A 24,144-nucleotide genomic window follows, 5' to 3' on the forward strand; every position below is an offset into this window, starting at 1 on the left:
TGTCTAGTATGCACACTGACATTACACATCCATCGGAGCATACTGGCTTCGTTCCTTGCGAGCCTACGCATGTCCTCAGCAGTCACGGCCCATGTTTCACTGCCATGAAGCATGGCTGCTCGTACACATGCGTCATACAATCTGCCTTTTACTCTGAGAGAGAAACCCTTTGTCGCCAGCAGAGGTAAGAGCTCTCTGAACTTTGCCCAGGCTATTCTAATTCTAGCAGCTACGCTTTCAGTGCACCCACCTCCACTGCTAATTTGGTGAAATGTAATGTGTAATATATAGAGTGGTATAAAATATAATGGCAGTGGATAGCTTATTTTGCAGTATATAATGTATTTTATAGTGTATAGTGTGGTCTATTACATATAGTGTAATATACAATGTGGCATGTAGTTTTATATTCTGTGTAATATATGATGTTGTATTGTCTTGTATAGTGAACTGTGTGATAAATAGTGCAGTATGTACAATGTTTGAAATACATATTATATAAAAAGGTTGTGGTAGACATGCTAGGTATAACTATTCAGCCTGACATACAGTATATGAAAGAAATATTTGTTATTTATGTTTTGTATATCTCTACAGCCTCAAAAACATCTAAATCTGGTAAACCTCAGAAAAGAAAGTCTGGGATGGACATTAAACCATTAGTGTTCACATCTGTTCAACAACAGGTAATGGCAAATATATTCTTTATGTTCCTTCAAGATAATTCATGTAAAACAAAATACACTTTGGGATATCTGTCTGTTTGTCTGACTGTCTGTCTGTCTGTCTGTCGTCCTTGTGAGTTGATTTTGGTAGATGGAGGGGGAAAGAATCAGATTGTGTATTTATGTATGTATATGTATAAATGCGTGTGTGTATACAGAGTAAATTCCCAAAAATTAAAGGAGTTATGAGAGGTTATATGGCATGCATAAAACAGAATTCTGCCAATATTTCATTTGTTTACAGTTGGCAAAATGTGCTGTCACGCACAAAATGACAGCTTCCAAATTCTGTTTTCTGACTGGGTAAAAATTTAAACTTTAAACCTCTGTAACTTTTTTTTTTTTAATTTCTGGAAAAAGTGTATTAGCCCCTGAAATTTAGTCTGGAAAATTGCATCAATACACCAAATTTTAAAATTTTCACTAAGCTTTAAAATTTCCACAGGTGCAACCAAACAGAAAAGATCCCAAACACACACACAATTGCATTTGCATATATATATATATATATATATATATATATATATATATATATATATATATATATTGGTAGCATGCATGTAAGATATGTTTTCATCTACCCCTAGATATCTGTAACATTCCTCGTCAGATATAGAGGAAACAATCAAGTCACCGATGGAGATGTTGCTAGTCTGCTTTACAGTTTTCCCCCTTTTCACAACCATATAACATTTATCCTGACCAAACCCCAACCCTACATCCTTTGAGAATGTTGTAACTAGATCAAGGCTCTTTTTCGTCTCATGCATATTCTTTGCATAAAGTTTCAAGTTGTCTACGAAGAAACAGTGTCTAATTTTGGTATTTCTGTTTCCTTGTGAACCAGTGAGATATCGTTCAGACTTCCTTAACATGAATGACAAGGGGTTTACAGAAAATATAAACAGCATCACAGAAAAGTAGTCCCCTTGGAATATGCCTTTGTGATACTGTATTCTATCAGTGATAATACAGTCACTCTTTGTGTTTAATTTCAAGATGGTGCTCCACAATGGAGTCAGATCAGCTTTGGCTTTGACTATGCTCACTGAAACTTTAGCAAGTTGAAGGACTTCTAGCATCCATAAGTGGGGAACAGAGTCAAAGGCTTTCTTGTAGTCTAGCTGTTATATGGACTGTTAGATATGTAATTCGTCTGACGTTCCGTGTGTCATGTGGTTCGTCTGAGTTCATTGTTTCATTGTTGTTGTCTTGTGGGACTGTCGTAGTAAAATGTCATTGATATATATATGGCGGACATGACTTGTACAAGGTCCAGCAGAACAGGAATAAGAGTCCTCAAAAGAAACATCAGCAGTCTTATTCCACAAACCAGGAGAAATGCTACCGATGTGGAAAGGCCCACAAAGCAACAGACTGTCCTTTCAGGGAAACCAAATGTCATTTTTGTGATAAAAAGGGTCATTTGCAAGCGGTGTGTAGGAAAAAACAACATCAGCAACGCAATGGTCATTCACAAACTCCCGTGAAAAGAATCACAAAAGCTGAGCTAGTCAAGGCGATCCTAGGTGAAGTTTCCCGAGACACTCATAGTTTAATTGTGCCAGTAACAATCCAGAACAGACTGTTCACAATGGAATTGGACACTGCTACTACAGGCAATTTTGTTTCCTTGTCAGTCTGGAAACAACTTGGAAGACCAAAGCTGCAAGATGTCAAGCATCGCTATGAATCTGCCAGCAAGCACAACCTGCCTGTTCTAGGAACTTTCATGGGCCAAACCAAGGATCCAACAACTGGTAAGCAGGATCTTATACCTTACATAGTCACCAAGATCTCTGATCTTAATTTGCTGGGTCGGAATGCTATCCAGACTCTGGGAATTTCCGTAGACACTGCTCTAGGTTTGAAAAGCATAGACAGCCAAGCTAAGAGGGAAGGTGCACAAGGGATGTATCCAAAGACCTCAAGCGAGCCCTATGTTTCCCTGCAGCAAGATTGTCACAACATGTGTGATGAATTTCCAGATCTTTTCAAGCAAGAATTGGGATGTCTCAAGAACTTTGAACTGGAAGTGAAGTTCAAATCGGACGCAACACCAGTCTTTCACAAGGCACGTCCGGTCCCATTTGCTCTTCGTGATGACCTGGCCAAAGGTTACGAAGAAGGCATCGCCAAGGGAATCTGGAAGCCTGTTCAATTCAATGAATACGGAACGCCAGTGGTACCGATTCGTAAAGCACACGCTTCAAGCAACCTGAAGCCCAAACTACGGATTTGTGGTGACTACTCTGTGGGAATTAATGACCAACTTGCTGATCACCGTCATCCAATGCCACTCCCTGCTGAACTGATGCAGAAACTCGGAGGTGGATTCGGATATACAAAGATAGACCTTGCTGATGCCTATAATCAGATCAAGCTGGCTCCAGAAAGTCAACGCAGACTCGCACTCAGCACTCACCGTGGAGTACTCCTGCAACAACGACTCCCTTTCGGAATCAAGTCAGCACCTGGTTACTTTCAGGAGATCATGGAAAACCTGACCCATGATCTACCTGGAGTGGCCGTCTTCCAGGATGACATGCTCGTCAGTGGGAAAGATGCAAACAGTCACTTAAACAACCTAAAGTGTCTGCTCACACGTCTAAGCGACAATGGACTCAGATGTCGCCGTGAAAAGTGCCAGTTTGCACTACCCAGTGTAGAATACCTTGGACACATTTTGTCGGCTGAAGGGATCACTAAGGGATCCAAAGTCGAAGCAGTCTTAAAGATGCCATCTCCAACGAACGAATCAAGCTTGAAATCTTTCCTAGGTTCAGTTCAGTTTTATGGAAAGTTTATCCCAAACCTAGCCAGTATAGCAGAGCCACTCTATTGCCTTACAAAAAAGTCAACTATTTGGAAGTGGGGAGATGAGGAACAGTCAGCTTTTGATCACTTGAAAAATGTACTTTCATCAAGTCAAGTTCTGATACACTTCGATCCAAACAAAACTTTGGGACTGGCTTGTGACGCATCAAACGTTGGTATTGGAGCAGTCCTGTTTCACCGCTATCCTGATGGAAGCGAGCGCCCAATATCCAATATGTCCAAGACTCTCACTTCTGCACAGCGTAACTGCAGTCAAATTCAAAAGGAAGCCCTAGCTATCATATTTGGCTTGCAGAAGTTTTACCAATATTTGTACGGTCGTAAATTCGTACTCGTGACTGACCACAAGCCACTGACATCACTATTCAGTCCGAGGAAAGGGACGCCACTTCTCGCTGCTAACAGACTAGCACGATGGGCCCTGTGGCTGAACCAGTTTGACTACACCATTGAATATCGGAAATCAGCAGATCATGGCAATGCTGATGCCCTCAGTCGCTTGCCATTCGGTGATGATAACGACTTTGACAGAAAGGAAAATGGTGAAGACATAGACATGGTGTGTGCCATCAAAGCTCTTAGTATTCAAGTCCAACCTGTGGATGCTAACGTCCTCCGTCAAGAGTCAGGGAAAGATCCAGTGATATCTACAGTGATGCGCTACGTCCGTGAAGGCTGGCCACCAAAGAACATGGAGATCAATGACGAAGTCAACAAGTTCCGTAAGTTATCAAACTCACTTAGTATCTGTCATAGATGCCTTATACATGGATCTAGAGTTGTGATTCCACATAGCTTGCAGCCAAAGATCCTCAATCTTCTGCATCTTGGACATTTTGGCATGGAACGCATGAAACAACTAGCAAGAACTGCTGTTTATTGGCCTGGTATCGATGCTGCTATAGAGATAGCCAGTCGACGATGTGATTCATGTAACGAACATCAAAGGCAGCCATCTAAGCCTCCAGTTCACCCATGGATGTTACCAGAAAAGCCGTGGAGCCGCTTACATCTGGACCATGCAATAAATTTTATGGGTAGAGATTGGCTGGTGATCACAGATGCTTATTCCAAGTACCCATGCATTCATCCTACTTCCTCCACGTCCTCCAAAGCCACTTTAAATCTGCTTGAGGAAGACTTTGCGCACTTCGGATTTCCTCACACACTGGTCACCGATAATGCACCAACTTTTACGTCTGAGGAGTTCCAGAGCTGGTGCAAAGAACGCGGGATCACACACCTGACAGGTGCACCTTACCACCCAGCTACCAACGGAGCAGCGGAACGTTTGGTGCAGACCTTCAAACAAGCTCTGAGGAAGTCTTCTCTTCCGCCGACACGAGCACTTCAAGAATTCTTGATGCAGTACCGGAGAACACCGACATCCTGTGGATTCTCTCCAAGTGAACTTTTGAATCACCGGCAGATACGAACAAGGATTGATTCTCTGCTGCCATCGCCAGTACACATTGCTCAAGGCAAACAGTCTAAGGAAGCACATAAGTCTCAGGTGACTCCAAGCTCGGCTGATGTCGCTAAAGTTACCAGGCAGTACAAGGCCGGAGATCCTGTGTATGCACTATACTATGGACCTCGCCGAGACAAAGATCCCCTATGGGTACCAGCAATCATTAAGAAGTCATTGGGTACTCGCTGCTTTAACGTGAAGGTCATACCTCATGGCCCGATGTGGAGACGACACTGGGAACAGCTGCGACCGCGGTACACAACTGAGGAAGACAATGAACCTGGTGATGCAGAAAACACTGTATTTGAATTTGCAACAGATCACCCGATGGAGATCTCGGAAACTGTGCCACTAACACAAAGACAAACCAGACCCAAGACCATGTTACCCATTCCAGAGTATGGACCAGACAACCCAAGACGGTCCAAGAGAACCCGTAAAACCCAAGAGAGACTTTGCTGTTGATACTTCTTGTGTAGCATCAATTTCAGTGGGGAGGTGTTATATGGACTGTTAGATATGTAATTCGTCTGACGTTCCGTGTGTCATGTGGTTCGTCTGAGTTCATTGTTTCATTGTTGTTGTCTTGTGGGACTGTCGTAGTAAAATGTCATTGATATATATATGGCGGACATGACTTTTGTTTATTCATAACGAACATTGGGTGAGTGCGTTCTTTGTATGTAATTGAACAATAAATGTAATAATTAAATTGTATAACTCGTTGTGTTATCTCTACGAGTCACCCGAGGGAAACATAACACTAGCCACATTGAAACTAGGTTCCTCCTATGCTCTCGTGCCTCTGACATCACAGTTTTGTTGATTAACAATTGCTTGACACATCCCCAGACTCCCATGTTTCCAGCTGCTTATTCTGCTGTGATGATGTTATTGGGCCGATGCCAGTGCTGTCTGACTGGCACCCATGCCAATGGCATGTAAAAAGCACCATTTGAGCGTTGGGCCTCATGGAGGCAGTGATAGGTGACTGAGACCTTTGGCGATATACCATGCTTGTGTTGACCTGCCAAGTCAAGTGAGACCATAGTCATCACCAATGCCAGTGTCAGGTCAATGGCACCCATGCCAGTGGCACGTAAAATGCACCCACTACACTCTCAGAGTGGTTGGTGTTAGGAAGGGCATCCAGCTGTAGAAACCTTGCCAAATCAGATTGGAACCTGGTGCAGCCCCCTGGCTTACCAGCTTTCAGTCAAACCATCCAAGACATGCCAGCATGAAAAGCAGATGTTAAATGAAGATGATGACGATGAAGATGATGGTGATGATGATGATGAATGGTCTTAGAGGAAGAGGTTTAAGCATGCTGTATAATATCTTATACATTACACTCTGGTAATTGGCTGATAGTTTTTTTGCTATGTGGGTGGTTCTGTATTTGGGGATCGGTATTGTCTCAGCCAGAGCTAACCAGTCTGGTATGCTATTATTCTCATTGAGAGCTTGCTAGTACAGATTGATAAGACATGGTTGGTAGAAGGTTAGCTTCTTGTACCAATATCCAACAATCAAGTCTCTTCCAGATGCTTTTCTATCCTGAAGTTTCTGGATCACAGTTACAAGGATATCACCATCAATGTTGTATGTCTTTGGTGTAATGCAGGGACAATAACTTCTTTGGATTTCTTCCAGCCACAGAACATCTTGGTTAAACTCCTTCTCTTCACTCCAGATTTTCCTCCCAGAGGGAGTCTGTCTTCTCATGAAGGACTTCTGTGATGTTCACTGCTTCTCCTTTCATGTCTCTGTATACTGCTGCCTGCTTCCAGTTAAATTAGTAATCATAATGTTGTGGCTAGGATGCTACATAATGAAATCCATTGGAAGGATAACCCCGAGGACAAAGAAATAAGAACCCACAATATAGTAGAAGTCATAGCCACTCATAATAAAAAGGAGTACTAGTGGAATTTCCCAGTGAAAACCTCAATAAAATGTAAGCACAACAGACCTGATATAATGATTTGGAATAGAGAAGTGAAAATGTGTAGTTGTTGAAATTAGCTGCCCAGTAGACATTAACATAAAGTTGAAGATCAGTGAAAAATAGAATACTTATGCTGAGCTATTGAAAAATCTGCAGTTACTCTATCTAGATTACAAGTTCAGGTTTCTAGCTGTAATTATTGGGGCCCTGGGATATTTAGCACACTGCCTAAATACCAATCTTGAGAAATTAGGCTTCTCAAAACCAGAAAGGAGAAAGCTGATTTGAAGACTACATATCCAATCCAACACTGGAACTGTAAAAATCTGTAAAACTTTCCAGAAGTTTATTGTCTAAATATATATGAGCATGTCTAGATATGCAAGTATATGCACGAGAATAGAAAGCAGATGCTAAATGATGATAATGACTAAGAATAAAATATGAAGATTAAAGAAAAAATAAAATAAAGTGAAATCAATATAAGAATAAAATTAATAAAAACTAGCATATAATAATACTTCTGGCCAAATATTTTATTCTTCTTCTTCTTCTTCTTCTTCTTCTTCTTCTTCTTCTTCTTCTTCTTCTTCTTCTTCTTCTTCTTCTTCTTCTTCTTCTTCTTCTTCTTCTTCTTCTTCTTCTTCTTCTTCTTCTTCTTCTTCTTCTTCTTCTTCTTATTATTATTATTATTATTATTAAAGTACATGAGCTGGAAGAATCATTGGCGTACTGGACAAAATGCTTAGTGACATTAGAATCGTCTGTCTTTAGATTCTGTGTTCAAATGCCACTGAGGTCAACTTTGCCTTTCATTCTTTCAGAATCAATGAAATAAGTACCAGTTGAGTACTGTTGTTGATGTAATGAACAAGCCCCTCCTCATAAAATTTCTGGCCTGCTTATAGCAGAAAAAAATCATTAATGTTAAGGTGCCAGAAGATGGTGAACTTGCAGAATTGTTAGCACACTGGGTGAAATGCTTAGCAGCATTTTGTCCATCTTCATTTTCTGAGTACAAATTCTTCAGAGGCTTTGCCTTCTATCCTTTCAGGGTCAATTAAATAAGTACCAGTTGAGCACTGAGGTTGATGTAATTGACTTACCTCCCCTCCCCTGAAATTGCTGGCTTTGTGCCAAAATTTGAAATCAGTATTAAAGTAGCAAGCTGGCAGAATCATTAGCATACCAGATAAAATGCTTGACAGCATTTCTTCTGGTTTTATGTTCTAGGTTCACAATTCAAGGTTGCATTTGTCTTTCATCTTTTGGAGTTGATGAAAAAAGTACCAGATGAACACTGGAGTTGATGTAATTGACTAAACCCTCCCTCTAAAATTGTTAGGATTAAGGCAGCAAGCTGGCAGAATCATTAGTATGCTAGGCAGAATGTTCTGAGTTCAAATTCTGCTGGGGTGGACTTTACCTCTCATCCTTTCAGGGTTGATAAATTAAGTACCAGTGAAACACTGGGATCGATGTAATCAACTAGTCCCCTCCTCCCAAATTTCTGGTCTTGTGCCTTGAATAGAAAGGATTATTATTATTATTATTATTATTATTATTATTATTATTATTATTATTATTATTAATAATAATATTTGCAGGAACCCCAAGATGACAATGATTATGAGTGCATAAAGATTTCTGATGAATTACGTGACAAAGGTGTCAATGTGTCATGGACAGTGCTAAGAAGGTAAACTTAGCACAAATTTCTTTCACTTATACATGTACATATTCTATCTTTGTGTAGTTTTTTTATTCTTTCTGTTACTTTGGTAAGTACCCTACTGTCTTTGTGGGATCTCTCAGTCAATCTGCCTACATATATATGTATATATACAATCATACATACAGACAGACGTTTTTATATGCATATATACCTGACTTGCCAACTTGATTTATTTTTATATCTAAATTTGCTGTGGAATACACCCAAAGTTTTAGCTACAACTGCATTAACTAATTAATAATATAAGTTAATTAAATTTACAAGCTACATGAGGTAGTCATAAATGTCTACTATGTTTATAAAGCATATGCAACTTCATCATGATTGTTGTTTGCAGAACTAAGTAAAATGTTCTGTTGCTTGGATACAGATGATGGTTTGTAACAGGAAGAGCATTTGGCCATAGAAAGATTCATCTGACATATGCAAGCATACAAAAGTGGATGTTAAAACAATTATGATGATATGTACATTCATATGCATAAATACACACACACACACACAATCGTTGATTTCTCAGCCCAAGAATTACAGCGTGATGTGCTGCTTGACTGGTCCCCCCTCTCTCTCTCTCTCTTTATATATATATATGATGATGATGATGATCTTTTCTCCTGCCATGCCTCTGTCTACCCCTCCATCCTCTCTCCCTCTCTCGTAGTTTTTCCTTAAGGTCTTCAGGTTCTGGCTATATATAAATGAGAAACCCATTCTAAATTATCTCGCTGACATACTACGACGAAATCTCCAAGATGCAGATAAGATAGAGATTTTTTATTTATTTACGGCCTCAAACATCTCATACCTTCGCGCTTTAGTTTGCCCTCTATTATTTATCTTGTTTCTCTCCATGAAATTCAATTGAATTCAGTTGTTGTCTTAAATTCATACTTATTCATTTTCTAAGCTTCCAAAATTCATGCTACGTTATATTCTACTCACCTAGAATTCATTGCTCTTTAAAAATTACGATTTATGCATTGTTGTCTCTCAAATATTTAAAATCTACAATTAAGAGCCCTATCTACTCGCTGGCGGTAACCCGCCATCCCACCCCCTCCACCGGAAGTTCATTCCTCTGTCATCCTGTCAACCTCGGCTGTCTCCCGGAACCCATCTAGTGGCCTTGGCCATCCTCTCCCCTACCTTTGGGTAGCGCATTAAGTTTGAGAAATGTTTGCAGGTTGTAGGTACTGTTTTGCTTATGAATTCTTCCAATTGCAAGTTTTCTTTTCAGGTACACGACACTGCTTTTCCCCTTCCCAGGCTACAGGCCCACACCCCCAACACCCATACTGTTAGGATTGGCACTCTCAACGTCGGCACGCTGAAAGGTAGATCTGGTGAAATTGTTGAGATGCTTGAACGGAGACGCGTAGATATGTGCTGCATCCAGGAAGTAAGATGGAGAGGAGGTTCTGTGAGGTTCCTCACAGGCAAAGAACACAGGTACAAGATTTTCTGGGCAGGGAACACTGACGGGGTCGGGGGCGTAGGAATATTTCTAGCGGAGAAATGGGTGGATAAGGTAATCGAGGTCGTTAGAGTAAGTGACAGAGTACTTAAGATCAGACTAGTGCTTCATCATAGATTAGCTACTGTCATCTCAGCCTATGCACCTCAACCGGGGCTACCAGATGGTCTGAAAGACCAATTCTATGATACCCTCTTGCAAACTACCTCATCGACGAGTGACAGGGACCTTCTCTTTGTGGCTGGAGACTTCAACGGTCATGTCGGACGTCGTGCTGGAGGCTTCCATGGCATACATGGAGGCTATGGCTTCGGTTCTCGCAACGAGGAGGGAACCAGACTGCTGGAGTTCTGTGATGCAACCAATCTTATGGTCTGCAATACCAACTTCAGGAAACCTGCCTGTCACCTAGTCACCTACCGCTCCGGCAGACACTCTAGCGAAATCGACTACATCCTCGCCAGAAATAGGGAAAGAGCGCGGCTTATAAATGCCAAAACCTACCCTGGCGAAGAATGTACCCCACAACATAGATTAGTAGTTAGCGACTTTGGGATCAAGGCAAAATGGGTGCCCAGAATTAGACAGGCTTGGAGGAGAAGGGTGTGGAAGCTTAAAGACCCTGCAAACGGACAGAGACTTAGAGACAAGTTACTTGAAGCATTTAACGAAATAGAAGGGGATATAGCATCATACAACGTGGAAGACAATTGGAGATTTCTGCGGGACAACCTGTTGAAAGCCACCGACCAGATTTGTGGGTGGTGTAAGGTCCCTCCCGACCCAGAGTAACGTGGTGGTGGAACAAGGAAGTAGACAGGGCTATTAGACAAAAGAAACAGGCTTGGAAGGACTGGAAGAACGGTGGTAGCAGGGAATTGTACCAATGTGCCAGAAGGGAGGCTAGGCGACAGGTTTATTTAGCCAGAGGGGAAGCAGATAAGGAAAGATTTGCCAATGTTCTGCGCCGTGAGGACCAAAGACTCGAGGTATTTCGTGTTGCAAGACAGTGTAGGAGAGAGAATAGTGATGTTGTAGGAGAGAAATGTGTTCGCATGGATGATGGTACGCTTGCATTAAATGAGGATGCAAAGAAAGAGGTCTGGAGATGCCACTACGATAGATTGCTTAATAAAGAGAATGAATGGGAGAAAGAGAGCCTGCCGTATGTCGACCCAATAGAGGGACCAGCTATCCGAGTTGATAGTACCAGGGTAGATAAAGCAATTAAGAGTATGAAGACCGGGAAAGCCCCCGGCCCATCAGGAATCACTGCAGAGATGCTCAAAATATCTGGCAGTGTTGGCTATAGCCTAGTCACCCGTATTACGAACCAGGTGATACACGAAGGAGTCATACCCAATGACTGGTGTAGCAGCATCATAGTCAACTGCTACAAAGGTAAAGGTGACGCTTTAGATACAAATAATTACAGAGGCATCAAGCTGTTAGATCAGGTTATGAAAGTTACAGAGAGGGTCATAGCCCAACTAATTAGGGAGCGAATCAATTTAGATGAGATGCAGTTTGGGTTCGTGCCAGGTAAAAGCACTACTGATGCATTATTTCTAGTGAGACAGTTGCAGGAGAAATACCTAGCTAAGGATAAACCTCTGTACCTGGCTTTCGTTGACATGGAGAAAGCCTTTGACAGGGTCCCCCGATCCCTTATCTGGTGGTCAATGAGGAAACTTGGGATAGAAGAATGGTTAGTGAGAGCTGTGCGAGCCATGTACAGAGATGCTGCCAGTAAGGTGAGGGTTGGAAATGAGTACAGCAATGAATTCCGGGTAGAGGTAGGGGTCCACCAAGGTTCTGTCCTCAGCCCCCTCTTATTTACCATAGTCCTCCAGGCAATCACAGAGGAGTTCAAGACAGGTTGCCCCTGGGAGCTCCTCTATGCTGATGACCTTGCCCTAATTGCGGAGTCACTATCAGAACTAGAGGAGAAGTTTCAGGTGTGGAAGCAAGGTCTAGAATTGAAGGGCCTTAGAGTCAACCTAGCTAAAACCAAAATCCTAATAAGTAGGAAGGTAGATAAAACACAAACCCCTTCAGGTAGATGGCCCTGCTCAGTATGTAGAAAAGGAGTAGGTAGTAACTCTATAAGATGTACCCGGTGCAAGCTATGGACACATAAGAGGTGCAGCAACATCAAAGGCAGGTTAACTAGCAAGTTAGTTTTTGTTTGTGGCAGATGTTCAGGTGCAATAAAGACTGCAAACAAACAGGAAACAACTTCTATCTCATTCCAGAGTGAAAAACTAGAGGTAGTCGATAGCTTCCGCTATCTGGGCGACCAAGTTAGTAGTGGGGGTGGGTGCGCTGAAAGTGTAGCTGCTAGAATAAGAATAGCCTGGGCAAAGTTTAGAGAGCTCTTACCCCTGCTGGCGACAAAGGGACTCTCACTCAGAGTAAAAGGCAGACTGTATGACGCATGCGTACGAACAACCATGCTACATGGCAGTGAAACATGGGCTGTAACTGCTGAGGACATACGTAAGCTCGCAAGGAATGAAGCCAGTATGCTCCGTTGGATGTGTAATGTCAATGTGAATACCCGTCAGAGTGTAAGTATCTTGAGAGAAAAGCTGAACATTAGAAGCATCAGTTGTGGCATGCAAGAGAGACGATTGCGCTGGTATGGACATGTGGTGAGAATGGAGGAGGATAGCTGCGTGAAAAAGTGCCACACCCTAACAGTTGAGGGAACCCGTGGAAGAGGTAGGCCCAGGAAGACCTGGGCTGAGGTGGTGAGGCAAGACCTTCGTACATTGGGCCTCACTGAGGCGATGACTACTGACCGAGACCTTTGGAAATGTGCTGTGCGTGAGAAGACCCGGCAAGCCAAGTAAGATCGTTGCCAGTGCCCCTGGACTGGTTCTTGTGCGGGTGGCACATGAGATGCACCATTTTGAGCGTGGCCGTTGCCAGTACCGCCTGACTGGCTCCTGTAGGATTTTCGAGCGAGATCGTTGCCAGTGCCCCTGGACTGGCTTGTGCGGGTGGTACATAAAAGACACCATTTCGAGCGTGGCCGTTTTCGTGCGGGTGACACATAAAAGCACCCACTACACTCTCTGAGTGGTTGGCGTTAGGAAGGGCATCCAGCTGTAGAAACTCTGCCAAATCAGACTGGAGCCTGGTGTTGCCATCCGGTTTCACCAGTCCTCAGTCAAATCGTCCAACCCATGCTAGCATGGAAAGCGGACGTTAAACGATGATGATAATGATGATGAATACAGGCATAGCATTCCCATCAAAACATCTGTCAAGTGTAAACTTAAAATTTGACTTAAAAATTACTTGACAGATCCTATTAGGTCATATACTATTGAGTTATCTCTACCACTCTTTCTCTCTCTCTCTCTCTCTCTCTCTCTCTCTCTCTATATATATATATATATATATATATACACACACACATATATATCTATATCTGGTGGTTGTCTGCTCCTTATGCAGAATCTGATCACATCCTGTATCTACACCTTAGATCCATCATAGTGTCTGATGTATATTTTTAAACTAGACAACATATTGAAAAGATACCCACATAGATTGCATATCCGATTTGGACTACTAAGAGCTGCAGTTAAGTTCTGATTTTTGTGGATCTTAGAATGTCTTTTGAGGCCTCAGTTAGATTTGCAGACTTTATGGTATACATGGCATTGAAAGGTGGGCACAGACATATAGGCAGAATAGTTGTGGAGGTTCGTGTTTCATGGGTCGGCAAATGAAATTTGAGCCCTCCAAAGAAAGATATGATCTGTCACAAACTGCACACAAAAGGTCTTGTGATTCACCTTCTTGATCGTAACATTCTTCTTTAAATCTCTTTAAGTCTTGCATGCAAGTCTTCAAATGCTTTCACTCCACTCCACATTTATGGTTGCCATCCAGCTTGATCTGAAGCAAGGGTTTCTATGTCCTCTGGATCCATTCCAAGTGACTTCATGGTAGTCCTTATGCCGTCCTTAAACATCTTTTTAGGTTTATACTGATAGCATTTCCCTTCTGCAAGCTCACCATAAGACAGCTTTTTGTGTGTGCATTCATCTGCCATTTGAACAATATGGCCAGATCATCTCATTTGGTTTTACAGAATCATTGCTTTAATTGAAGTGATGCCTGCAGACACAAGGATATCTGTGTTTGGAGTAAAAGAACTCCATTTGGTGTTAAAATGCAATGGAGGCATTTTGTTGGAATTATTCTAACAATTTGAAATACCTTTCATAGCATGTTCATGTCTCAAAAGAATACAACAGGGATGGTAGCACAGACGATTTGTAAAGAACCAATTTGGTGTTATTATTTATATGTCATTGGTGCCAGATGCATGACTTCAAACCACTAAATGCTTGTGCTGCCCTTTGAATTCACAGATGTATTTCTGTGTCCAGATTTCCATCAGTTTGTATAGAGCTTTCAAGGTAGATGAAAAAATCAACAACCTCAAGTAACTTACCCTTAACAAAAATTTTAGGTAGGTTGCAAACAGCACCACATGTAGATTGATACATTACCACTGTTTTTTTTTTCAAGTTGATGGTTAAGCCAAAATCATCACAAGCTGAGTTAAATGCAGATACAAGAGATTGCAGACCTGTTTCAGAATGACTGACTAGATCACAGTCGTCAGTGTAAGGATACTTCTGTCCCTTAGATGGTTATTTTAACCTCTAACTCAACTAACCTATGTATATCATCATCATCATCATCGTTTAACGTCCGCCTTCCATGCTAGCATGGGTTGGACGATTTGACTGAGGATGGTGAAACCGGATGGCAACACCAGGCTCCAATCTAATTTGGCAGAGTTTCTACAGCTTGATGCCCTTCCTAACGCCAACCACTCAGAGAGTGTAGTGGGTGCTTTTACATGTCACCCGCACGAAAACGGCCACGCTCGAAATGGTGTCTTTTATGTGCCACCCACACAAGAGCCAGTCCAGGGGCACTGGCAACGATTCCGCATGAACGATTTCATGTGTCACCCGCACATGAGCCAGTCCAGGGGCACCGGCAACGATCTCGCTCGAAAAACCTCATGTGTCACTCGCACATGAGCCAGTCCATGGGCACTGGCAACGATCTCGCACGAAAGATATCATGTGTCGCCCGCACATGAGCCAGTCCAGGGGCACTGGCAACGATCCCGCTCGAAAGATTTCATGTGTCGCCCGCACATGAGCCAGTCCGGGGGCACCAGCAACGACCTCACTCGAAAGATTTCATGTGTCACCCGCAAGCCGGCCCAGGGGCACTGGCAGCGATCTCGCACGAAAGATATCATGTGTCGCCCGCACATGAGCCAGTCCAGGGGCACTGGCAATGATCCCGCTCGAAAGATTTCATGTGTCTCCCGCACGTGAGCCAGTCTATGGGCACTGGCAACGATCCCGCTCGAAACATTTCATGTGTCACCTGCAAAAGAGCCAGTCTATGGGCACTGGCAATGATCCCGCTCGAAAAACCTCATGTGTCACCCGCAAAAGAGCCAGTCCAGGGGCACTGGCAATGGTCTCGCTCAAAAGATATCACGTGTCACGCGCACATGAGCCAGTCCAGGGGCACTGGCATCGATCCCTCTCGAAAAACCTCATGTGTCACCCGCAAGCCGGCCCAGGGGCACCGGCAGCGATCTCGTTCGAAAGATTTCATGTGTCGCCCGCACATGAGCCAGTCCGGAGGCACTGGCAAACGATCCCGCTCGAAACATTTCATGTGTCACCCGCACAAGAGCCAGTCCAGGGGCACTGGCAACGATCTCGCACGAAAGATATCATGTGTCGCCCGCACATGAGCCAGTCCAGGGGCACTAGCAACGATCCCGCTCGAAACATTTCATGTGTCGCCCGCACATGAGCCAGTCCAATATATATATATATAGATATATATATATATGTAACGGTAAGGTTGTTGTGAAGTGTAGCGATGTGGGTTGCCAGTGTAACGGTTATAAGATGAAAGATGAATAGAGATCAAAGTTGTAAAGAAATATTTATTTACCGTTACTTTAATAAATGCCGTACCACGACGGGTAGGTTAGTGTAATAGTATAACACAGTTTGTAAAGCATGCAAGGTAAAGAAAGTTAATTTCGGTCTGTATATGTGTGTACACGATCTTGTAGTAGTAAATAAACAGACAAAGATATCATAGTTGGCTGGTTGTATCCTTCTTTCTCCCTCTGGTCAGCCAGACTTCGTTCTCACTGAGTCGTCACCATGTGACAGGACTGGTTGAGTCGTCACCGACTGGTGACTAAACTAGTTGAGTTGTCACTGACTGGTGACTAAACTAAATTTTTCTTGGGGTTTCCTTGCTTTTATAACAATCCAGAAGGATAGATATATTATTGAGAACAATAGATTTAGTTGGTGGTCTTGTTATCTCTATTCTAGATTTTGGTGATGTAGAAGAGGTTAGAAAGGGTCAAGTGGTGAAGACATTGTTTTGGCCTAGCTAAAGGCATCTGGAAAATATTAAACTGCTGTCAGAGAAAAACTATTGTTCCACCGTGGGAAAAGTTCTGTTGCAGTGTTGATTTAAATTTGGCTATAGTGGATCGAATCCACTTTATGCATGCAAGATCCACTACATATATATATATAGACATATATATATATATATATATATATATATATATATATATATATATATATATATATATATATATATATCCAAGGTGGTACTCCAGCATAACCATGGCCACATGGCTGAAATGTGTAAAAGTGTGTATCTCTCTCTCTCTCTCTCTCTCTCTCTCTCTCTCTCTCTCTCTCTCTCTCTCTGTGTATATATATATATATATAAAATATATATTGAGAAGACCCATCAAGCCAAGTAAAATCGTAATTGTGGCAGATAGTAGTGTCAGGCGAATAGCACCCATGCCAGAGGTGCATGAAAGTACCCATTACACTCTTTGACTGGTGGGCGTTAGGAAGGGCAACCCACTGTAGAAACCATGCCAAATCAGACTGGGGGCTGGTGCAGCCTTCCAGCTTGCTAGCCCTGGTCAAACCGTTCAACCCATGTCAGCATGGACAACAGACATTAAATGGTGATGATGAGGATGATATTTATATGTATGCATGTGTGTGTGTATATATATATATATATATATATATATTGTGTAGGAATCAGTTAGAGGGGTTTAATACCTCTAAGGGATAATTAAATCCAAAGTCGCTCCTGGTTATTACTTGGGTAGGTACAGTCTTTTTTAAGGTTGTTCAGTAGCAGGTGGTTCGGTTGGTAAGCCGTAGTTTAGGTTATACAGGAGAAGAAAGTGGATATAATAACAAGGAGAAACTCGTGGCTTTTGCTGGTATGCCTTTAATCTAATTAGATAACTAAGAAAGAGGAAGCAGAGATGAAGGTAGCATTTATGATCGTTTCAATTTACTTAAACCAGTAAATTGAAACGATCGTAGATGCTTCCTTCATCTCTGCTTCCTCCTTCTTTGTTATCACCCATTTTTCACAGGAATTTTCAATGGCCGGATAACTGAAGAGATGTTGGCGTGGGTTCCCACCCCAGCATCCGAAACTGAGAGTTTTATCATGGCTACTGAATAAGTGTCACATATTTTTACAGATATATATATATATATATATATTATTCATTTAAAATACAGTATACATTTAATACACATCAGAGATGCCTATAATAGGACATCTGCAGGCATCTCTGATGTGTATTAAATGTACACTGTATTTTAAATGAATAATATATAGTCTGTTGACTAATTTTTTTCTCGCTAGACCACCGGTAGTAAATTGAATTTCTAAAAATTTTTTGCTACCCTGAGATTTATTAATTATGATACATAGATCGACAGACAGACAGACAGATAGATAGATAGATAGATAGATAGATAGATAGATAGATAGATAGATAGATAGATAGATAGATAGATAGATGTGTATATATATGTATATACTCTTTTACTTGTATATATATGTATATACTCTTTGTCTGTGGCTCAAACTGATGAAGCCAGTACTCATCCTGGGTTATAAAACATTCAAGAGATTCAGCTGGATCTGCCTCAGACAATGTTAGATTTCAGATATTCCCATGATGTGATCATCCTGGTGCGTTTTTGATCAGAAACCTTCATCACGCCAAGTTCATTGTGCAGAATATTCTCAGCTCTCATGGATATGCTAATAGTATTGGTTATTTGATTTATAGCCAATTGCCTGTCCTCTATCTTATGTGGTGAACATGATCAATGTTTTCCTCGGTGGTGTCAGTATCAGGATATCCAGACCTTGGGTCATCTTCAAGACTCTTTGTTCCTCTTCTAAATTCAGTTGTCCACTTTTGCCCTGTTAATAAAGCTGGAGCATCATCCCCTAATGTAGCAAGCATGTCAGCATGAATGTCCTTCGTACTTGATAACACTACAATGCCAAATTTTGCCAATTTTCAAGAGAACACTCTACTAGTTACTTTTGAAGTCTTCTTTGAACATTCAGATATCAGTATACCTGAAAAGAAACAATAGCGTTATTAATAAGAAAAGAGTTTAAATTACTGCATGCAAAATTTCACGGCTCTAGCATTACTCATTCATAGTTAGCCAATAAACTTTTCAGCCCACCTTTGTACATATGAATGTTTCACCGTGTTATATATCTGTTGCCTAATAAATACATATGCATTGAATATCTTACATATTACAAATACATGTTTATTAAACATTGTCCTCCCTGTTAGATATAAATTCTGAAAATATAAACATGCCATAATTATAGTAATATTGTTTAATTTGTTTACAATGTCATTCTAAAACTATGTGATTGTAAAGACAATGTTATATGAAGTATACCTCCAACACTTATTAATATATTTATGAAATTGGATCTCCTTTACATTGGAGAATTTCAAAACTTTTAAATACTATCTATTGAATAATTTTATTATCTGTCATTAATTGCAAGTTTTACTGCCAGCTGAAAATTCTAAAAAGTTGAAAGCATTTTTGGTCCAGATAATTTTATTATCACTTGTATTGATCAGATGAAATTTGTTGAGGTAAATTTTCTGTAGCTGGATGCTCTTTCTGTCACCAACCCTTACCCATTTCCAAGCAAATAATATATTTTCTTAGTCTGGACATATTTTCACAGAAAATTGCAAACAAATATCACTGCTTGTACAATAATGAAGTTTGTTTACATTGAATGCATAATGTCAAAATGAGGAGATAAGCATGCATGCATGCACACACACACACACACACACACACACACACACACGTGGGTGTGAGTATGATGCCTGAGACTATAGAAGAAATCACTTGCTTAATGTAATAGGACTGAACCCAAAACTGCATGGTTGCAAAACAAATATTTTAACCATACAGCCTTGCCGGCACCCCCACACCCACACTTGTTCAACATACATCTACAAATGTAAGACTAGGACATATCAGCAGTGTTGTATCTTGAGGTTACTGCATGTTTCAAGTCTTACAACTTACATCCTCATCCAGTTGACTTGACCTTGTTTGATCAAGCCTAGGCCTGTGTCCAAGAGGCATTCTACTGACCCCCACCCCCACTAATCACCTCTTTTAAGCCAGAGGCATTTATATGCTTTTTCAGTGGCTCTTATGGTGCTCTTGATGGCTCCTCTGCTTATTCCTGAAATGTCCTGGGTTTCATACACCTCACTGAAGTACAATGGGCAAACCCTCAACTGCCTATTAGTAGTGGCAAATTTTAGTTGTTTCTCTAGATTAACTTCCATCATCCAGTCCTGTACTGTGCAAATTTGCTGGTCAACACTGATTGAGCTCATTGATAATCAACACTGAGTATGCCTATGATCAACAGAGTATTGAACATCCTATCTCTTTCCAGGAAAAATTTATCCAGAATTAGAACAACCAGTTAAAAAGTTACTTTAATCTTTTAATCACACCCACAACTTATCACAATACTGTTGATGTTATTGCTATTGTTGCTCTCTTCACCAATATGCTGTCACACTCTACTGTATCTCTGTATATTGTTCATGGTGCTATTTCTGTTGTCTTTCTACAGAAGCCTTTATCCTCCTACTGGCCGACCTTTACATTATGCAATGGAAGTTGACACAAAAATGTTTCCAGAATCTGAGTTGGTATTCATTTTAATTTTCTTAAAGTGTGTGTGTGTGTGTGTGTGTGTGTGTGTGTGTGTGCGTGCGTGTGTGTTTGTGTGTGTGTGTATGCGTGCGTGTGTGTTTGTGTGTGTGTGTGTGTATGCGTGCGTGTGTGTTTGTGTGTGTGTGTATGCGTGCGTGTGTGTTTGTGTGTGTGTGTGTGTGTGTGTGTGTTTTGATAGCTCTTCTCACTATTTTGGCTTTCTGTATAGTCTGGTATATATAATCTTATGACCATTAACTTCTATAGGAAGTCATTTACATAAATTGGCCATTAACCTACCTCTCAATCACCACTTATTCTGAAAGTGGATGCTTACCCATGGGCAGACAAGTTGAAATCAATATTACAGGCTAGTGAAACTTTTATTTGTTTTTACAGTATTGTTAGTACTTACAGTGAGGAAGGATTTGCACTTACCTGCAACATTTACAAGCTAAGAAGTGAGTCTCAATCTTACAGATCAGTAAACTTTAACCCTTTTGTATCATACTTTTAAAAAATATACTACCTTTGTATTTAAACTGATTTCAAAATAGTTAAGAAGCTGGAGGGATTTATTGAAATAGCTATCAGGTTCATGCTTTATCTGGTGTTTGTAACATAAATTTAAAAAGGGTTTCACATAGAATCCTAGAGGAAGATTTTTATTCAGATATGAACACTTTAAAATGTAAATTTTGTTATGTAGAACCAGGTGTCTTAGGTGGCCATCAAATCACAAGCTTACCATCTCAATAAAGGAAAGACAAATTATACAATCTAGTGTCTGATACACAGAAAAATAAAATTGCCATGGCTTGACCACCATTGATCATAGGTCTATCTGTTTAAGTTTTGACTTAGGTCTAAACAACTGTAATTCGTTTGATAGTAGTCATAGACTTTAGTCTCTCTCTATCACCTTCCAGTGTAAAAGTTTTGATAGATAGTGATAGAGACTTTAGTCTCTCTCTATCACCTTTCAACAGCATTATGAATGAAGAGACATTAGAACAATTAACAATATAATAAAAAGGTTTATTTATGATGATGCTTGGTTTCACAATTCCTGTCATTCAGCTTAGCAGCCGCTGATTAGATTGTAGTTGGTATATGGAAGGTTAAGGTCTTCCTTGATGCCTGCCAGAGAACAGTGTAAAAGTGCTTCATGGAGGAGCGAGGTGTTGTCATGTAGAAGGTCTGAGCTCAACTCGCCTAATAAAGTGAAACCATGGTTTAAGTGCAAGTTTTACTACGCATGTGCAACTCGAGGAGCTTCTGGTGGTGAAGTCCCCTGCCCATGCGCAGAATAGTACTTCCTCAATGGCGGCTATAATTTCGTGCCACTACACAACAATGTAATGGAAAATCAGGCAAATATGGAAAATCAGATGTAAAAATGATAAGATGTAAGTGTGGCTGTGTGGTAAGAAGTTTGCTTCCCAAACACATGGTTTCAGGTTCAGTCCCACTGTGTGGCACTTTGGGCAAGTAGATTTGGTAGATGGAAACTGAAAGAAGCCCACCGTGTATGAGTGTGTGTGTGTATGTCTTTGTATCTGTGTTTGTCTCCCATCACTGCTTGACGACCATAGCCTCGAGTCAGCCAAAACCTTGCGAAGGAAGTTGGATAAGCAAAAACTGTGTAGAAGTCCACTGGAGGTCCTGTTATTTTTTTTTTTTTTGGCTGGTAGACCTAATTCATTGCTTGGTTTACTATCACCAACTGATTGTAGGGTACCTTTAGGGAAATTTATTCTGTTATAAACATTCAGGAAGGTCTCTAGTTAGAGAATATATTCTTTTCCTTTTTTTCACTAGTCTCAGAGGCTGTGAAAATTGCCAAGAACACTTTCCTTCCTCCTCTGATTAAGTGATAAATTTTTTTTTAGATCTGTTTGATTGATTTGTGCCAGTGTTTGAAATCAATGAAAAATTATGATCTTGTACCAACATAAGAGATCTTCATAATTTTTTCTCTTTTATTTATATTTTCATTTCATCTGAAGTTTATTAAGTCACCCAAAAAGCTGGCTTCCTAAAGAATTCAATGCTCTGCAAAAGGTTGTTAAAAAATTGAGTGAGTAACCTTTTATTTACATATTTCTTGACACATACACATTTGCATAGATGTTGCCCCACTGTGTAGTCTCAAGATATGAACCTGTGATCTTAGTTCATCAATATTCTATTGACCTGACTTGCTTGACTAAATAAATAAATACATAAATAATTAACATATGAAAGATCAGAACCACAAAATGACTACTAAATCAATAACAACTGCACAATTATTACTATTACTGGCTTCAAAGTTATATCTAGTTTCTAATTCTTAAAGGATTTTTTTGTTTTTCATATAATATTAATTATAAGAAATGGGTAGTGTTCATTAACCTTTTGCATGTCCTAATGTTTTCATTTGTTTTATGATAATTTCAGGACAGGCAAACCAGTATCAGAAGAGGCAAGGAAAATCTGAAACTAAGAAGAGTAAACAATCTGGTAGCAAGCAGAAAAAAACAAAGAAGAAAAAGAAGAAATAAAAATGGGAAGTTGGATTAAGAGGGGTTGTGCCTCTTGACCATTGCCATCTCCCTTCCTTCTTTTTCACACATGATGGAATCATTGAGGATCGGGTTTGATTTCAACATCTGCTGTTGAACATTTGTAGGGAAAACATGGGAGGGAATTCTGTTGTGGTAGCAGCTATAGTAGAGAAGGATTGTGTTAAACTGTTTAATATAAGATTTGGAAGGGATGTGACATAGGAAAAAGTGGTAGGTATATTGAGTGAACCTGGCGGAAAGAGGTGCATTCAGCTAAATAATTCAGAAGATTTTGCAGTAACAGTAGAAGAGGCAGAGGGAATAAGAAATGCATGTGAATTAGTGTGGTAATGTTAAAATGGTCTTCATTTGCGTGAATTTTGTCTGTGTGTAACAGCTGTATTGTCCCAGAACTCAGAAATACTCCTATGTGGAATTTTATTTTAACTTTGTTGTAAGTTAACAATGGCTCACTAGATAAATATTTCCAGGCTCTGAAGCAGAACCTTTGTGATAAAGTTTTGGCTATATTTTACACACATACACACATGCAAATATATATATTTATTGGGAATCATCATAAGAGATCAATAAAAATTTTAAAGTTTGGTAAAAATATAAATGATATAAAATAAAATGTAATTTTAAAAAAATGATATCCTTTTGTTAAGATGAAGCGTAAATAAATAAATAAGTAAATAAGGAAATAAACTGAAAACAGAATTTTCCAGAAGAAATAAAATTTGAAATTCTGCTGTTCACTGTTATAAATATTTTTTTTTTTTTATTTTCCATGGTGTCATCAATGGCTAAATCAACAGAATATCTAACAACCACCCAAAGAGTCAGCAGTTCACTTCCTGCCATTGTCACTACAACTAAGTACCACAGAAAGGGATAGTCAACCTTTTTTTTTTTTTTTTGAAAAGCGGGTAGCATGAGACAAGGCTCATCATTAGGCAGGCTGTACCACTAAAACAATGGAAGATAAAGTTAACCCATGACTGGAGTTGTCCCTTGATATAAAATAGCAGAAAAATTGTATAATTAACAGGTGTTTTGTTGGCTTCTAATGTAAGAATGAAAAGTTTTTGCATCACATACATATAAAACACATAATATAATAAAAGCATATGTATGTATACACACTCATATACATACACATACACACACACATTGAGTACCTTCATTGATTGGAGTTGACTATGTATCTGCACCTGTACCTTGTCTAGAGCCACAAGAACAAT

The 24,144-nt window shown here is 40.3% G+C and overlaps 1 protein-coding gene across 7 annotated transcripts in view; it reads left to right on the plus strand.

The window, feature by feature from the left end:
• LOC106879385 (uncharacterized) overlaps positions 1–23,662 on the plus strand; it is a 173,856-nt gene extending 150,194 nt beyond the window's left edge. For all 7 annotated transcript variants that reach the window (XM_089349322.1, XM_089349321.1, XM_052966274.2 and 4 more), the window contains 5 exons: positions 598–686; positions 8,593–8,684; positions 20,266–20,340; positions 22,358–22,428; positions 22,791–23,662. In XM_089349322.1, coding sequence (XP_089205448.1) covers positions 598–686; positions 8,593–8,684; positions 20,266–20,340; positions 22,358–22,428; positions 22,791–22,894 — 431 coding nt within the window. In that variant the 3' untranslated portion in view covers positions 22,895–23,662. The remainder of the gene's footprint in view (positions 1–597; positions 687–8,592; positions 8,685–20,265; positions 20,341–22,357; positions 22,429–22,790) is intronic.
• Positions 23,663–24,144: the final 482 nt, after the last annotated feature.

Source organism: Octopus bimaculoides, chromosome 3 (assembly GCF_046866305.1).
Source record: "Octopus bimaculoides isolate indiv1 chromosome 3, ASM4686630v1, whole genome shotgun sequence".
NCBI classification, from domain to species: domain Eukaryota; kingdom Metazoa; phylum Mollusca; class Cephalopoda; order Octopoda; family Octopodidae; genus Octopus; species Octopus bimaculoides.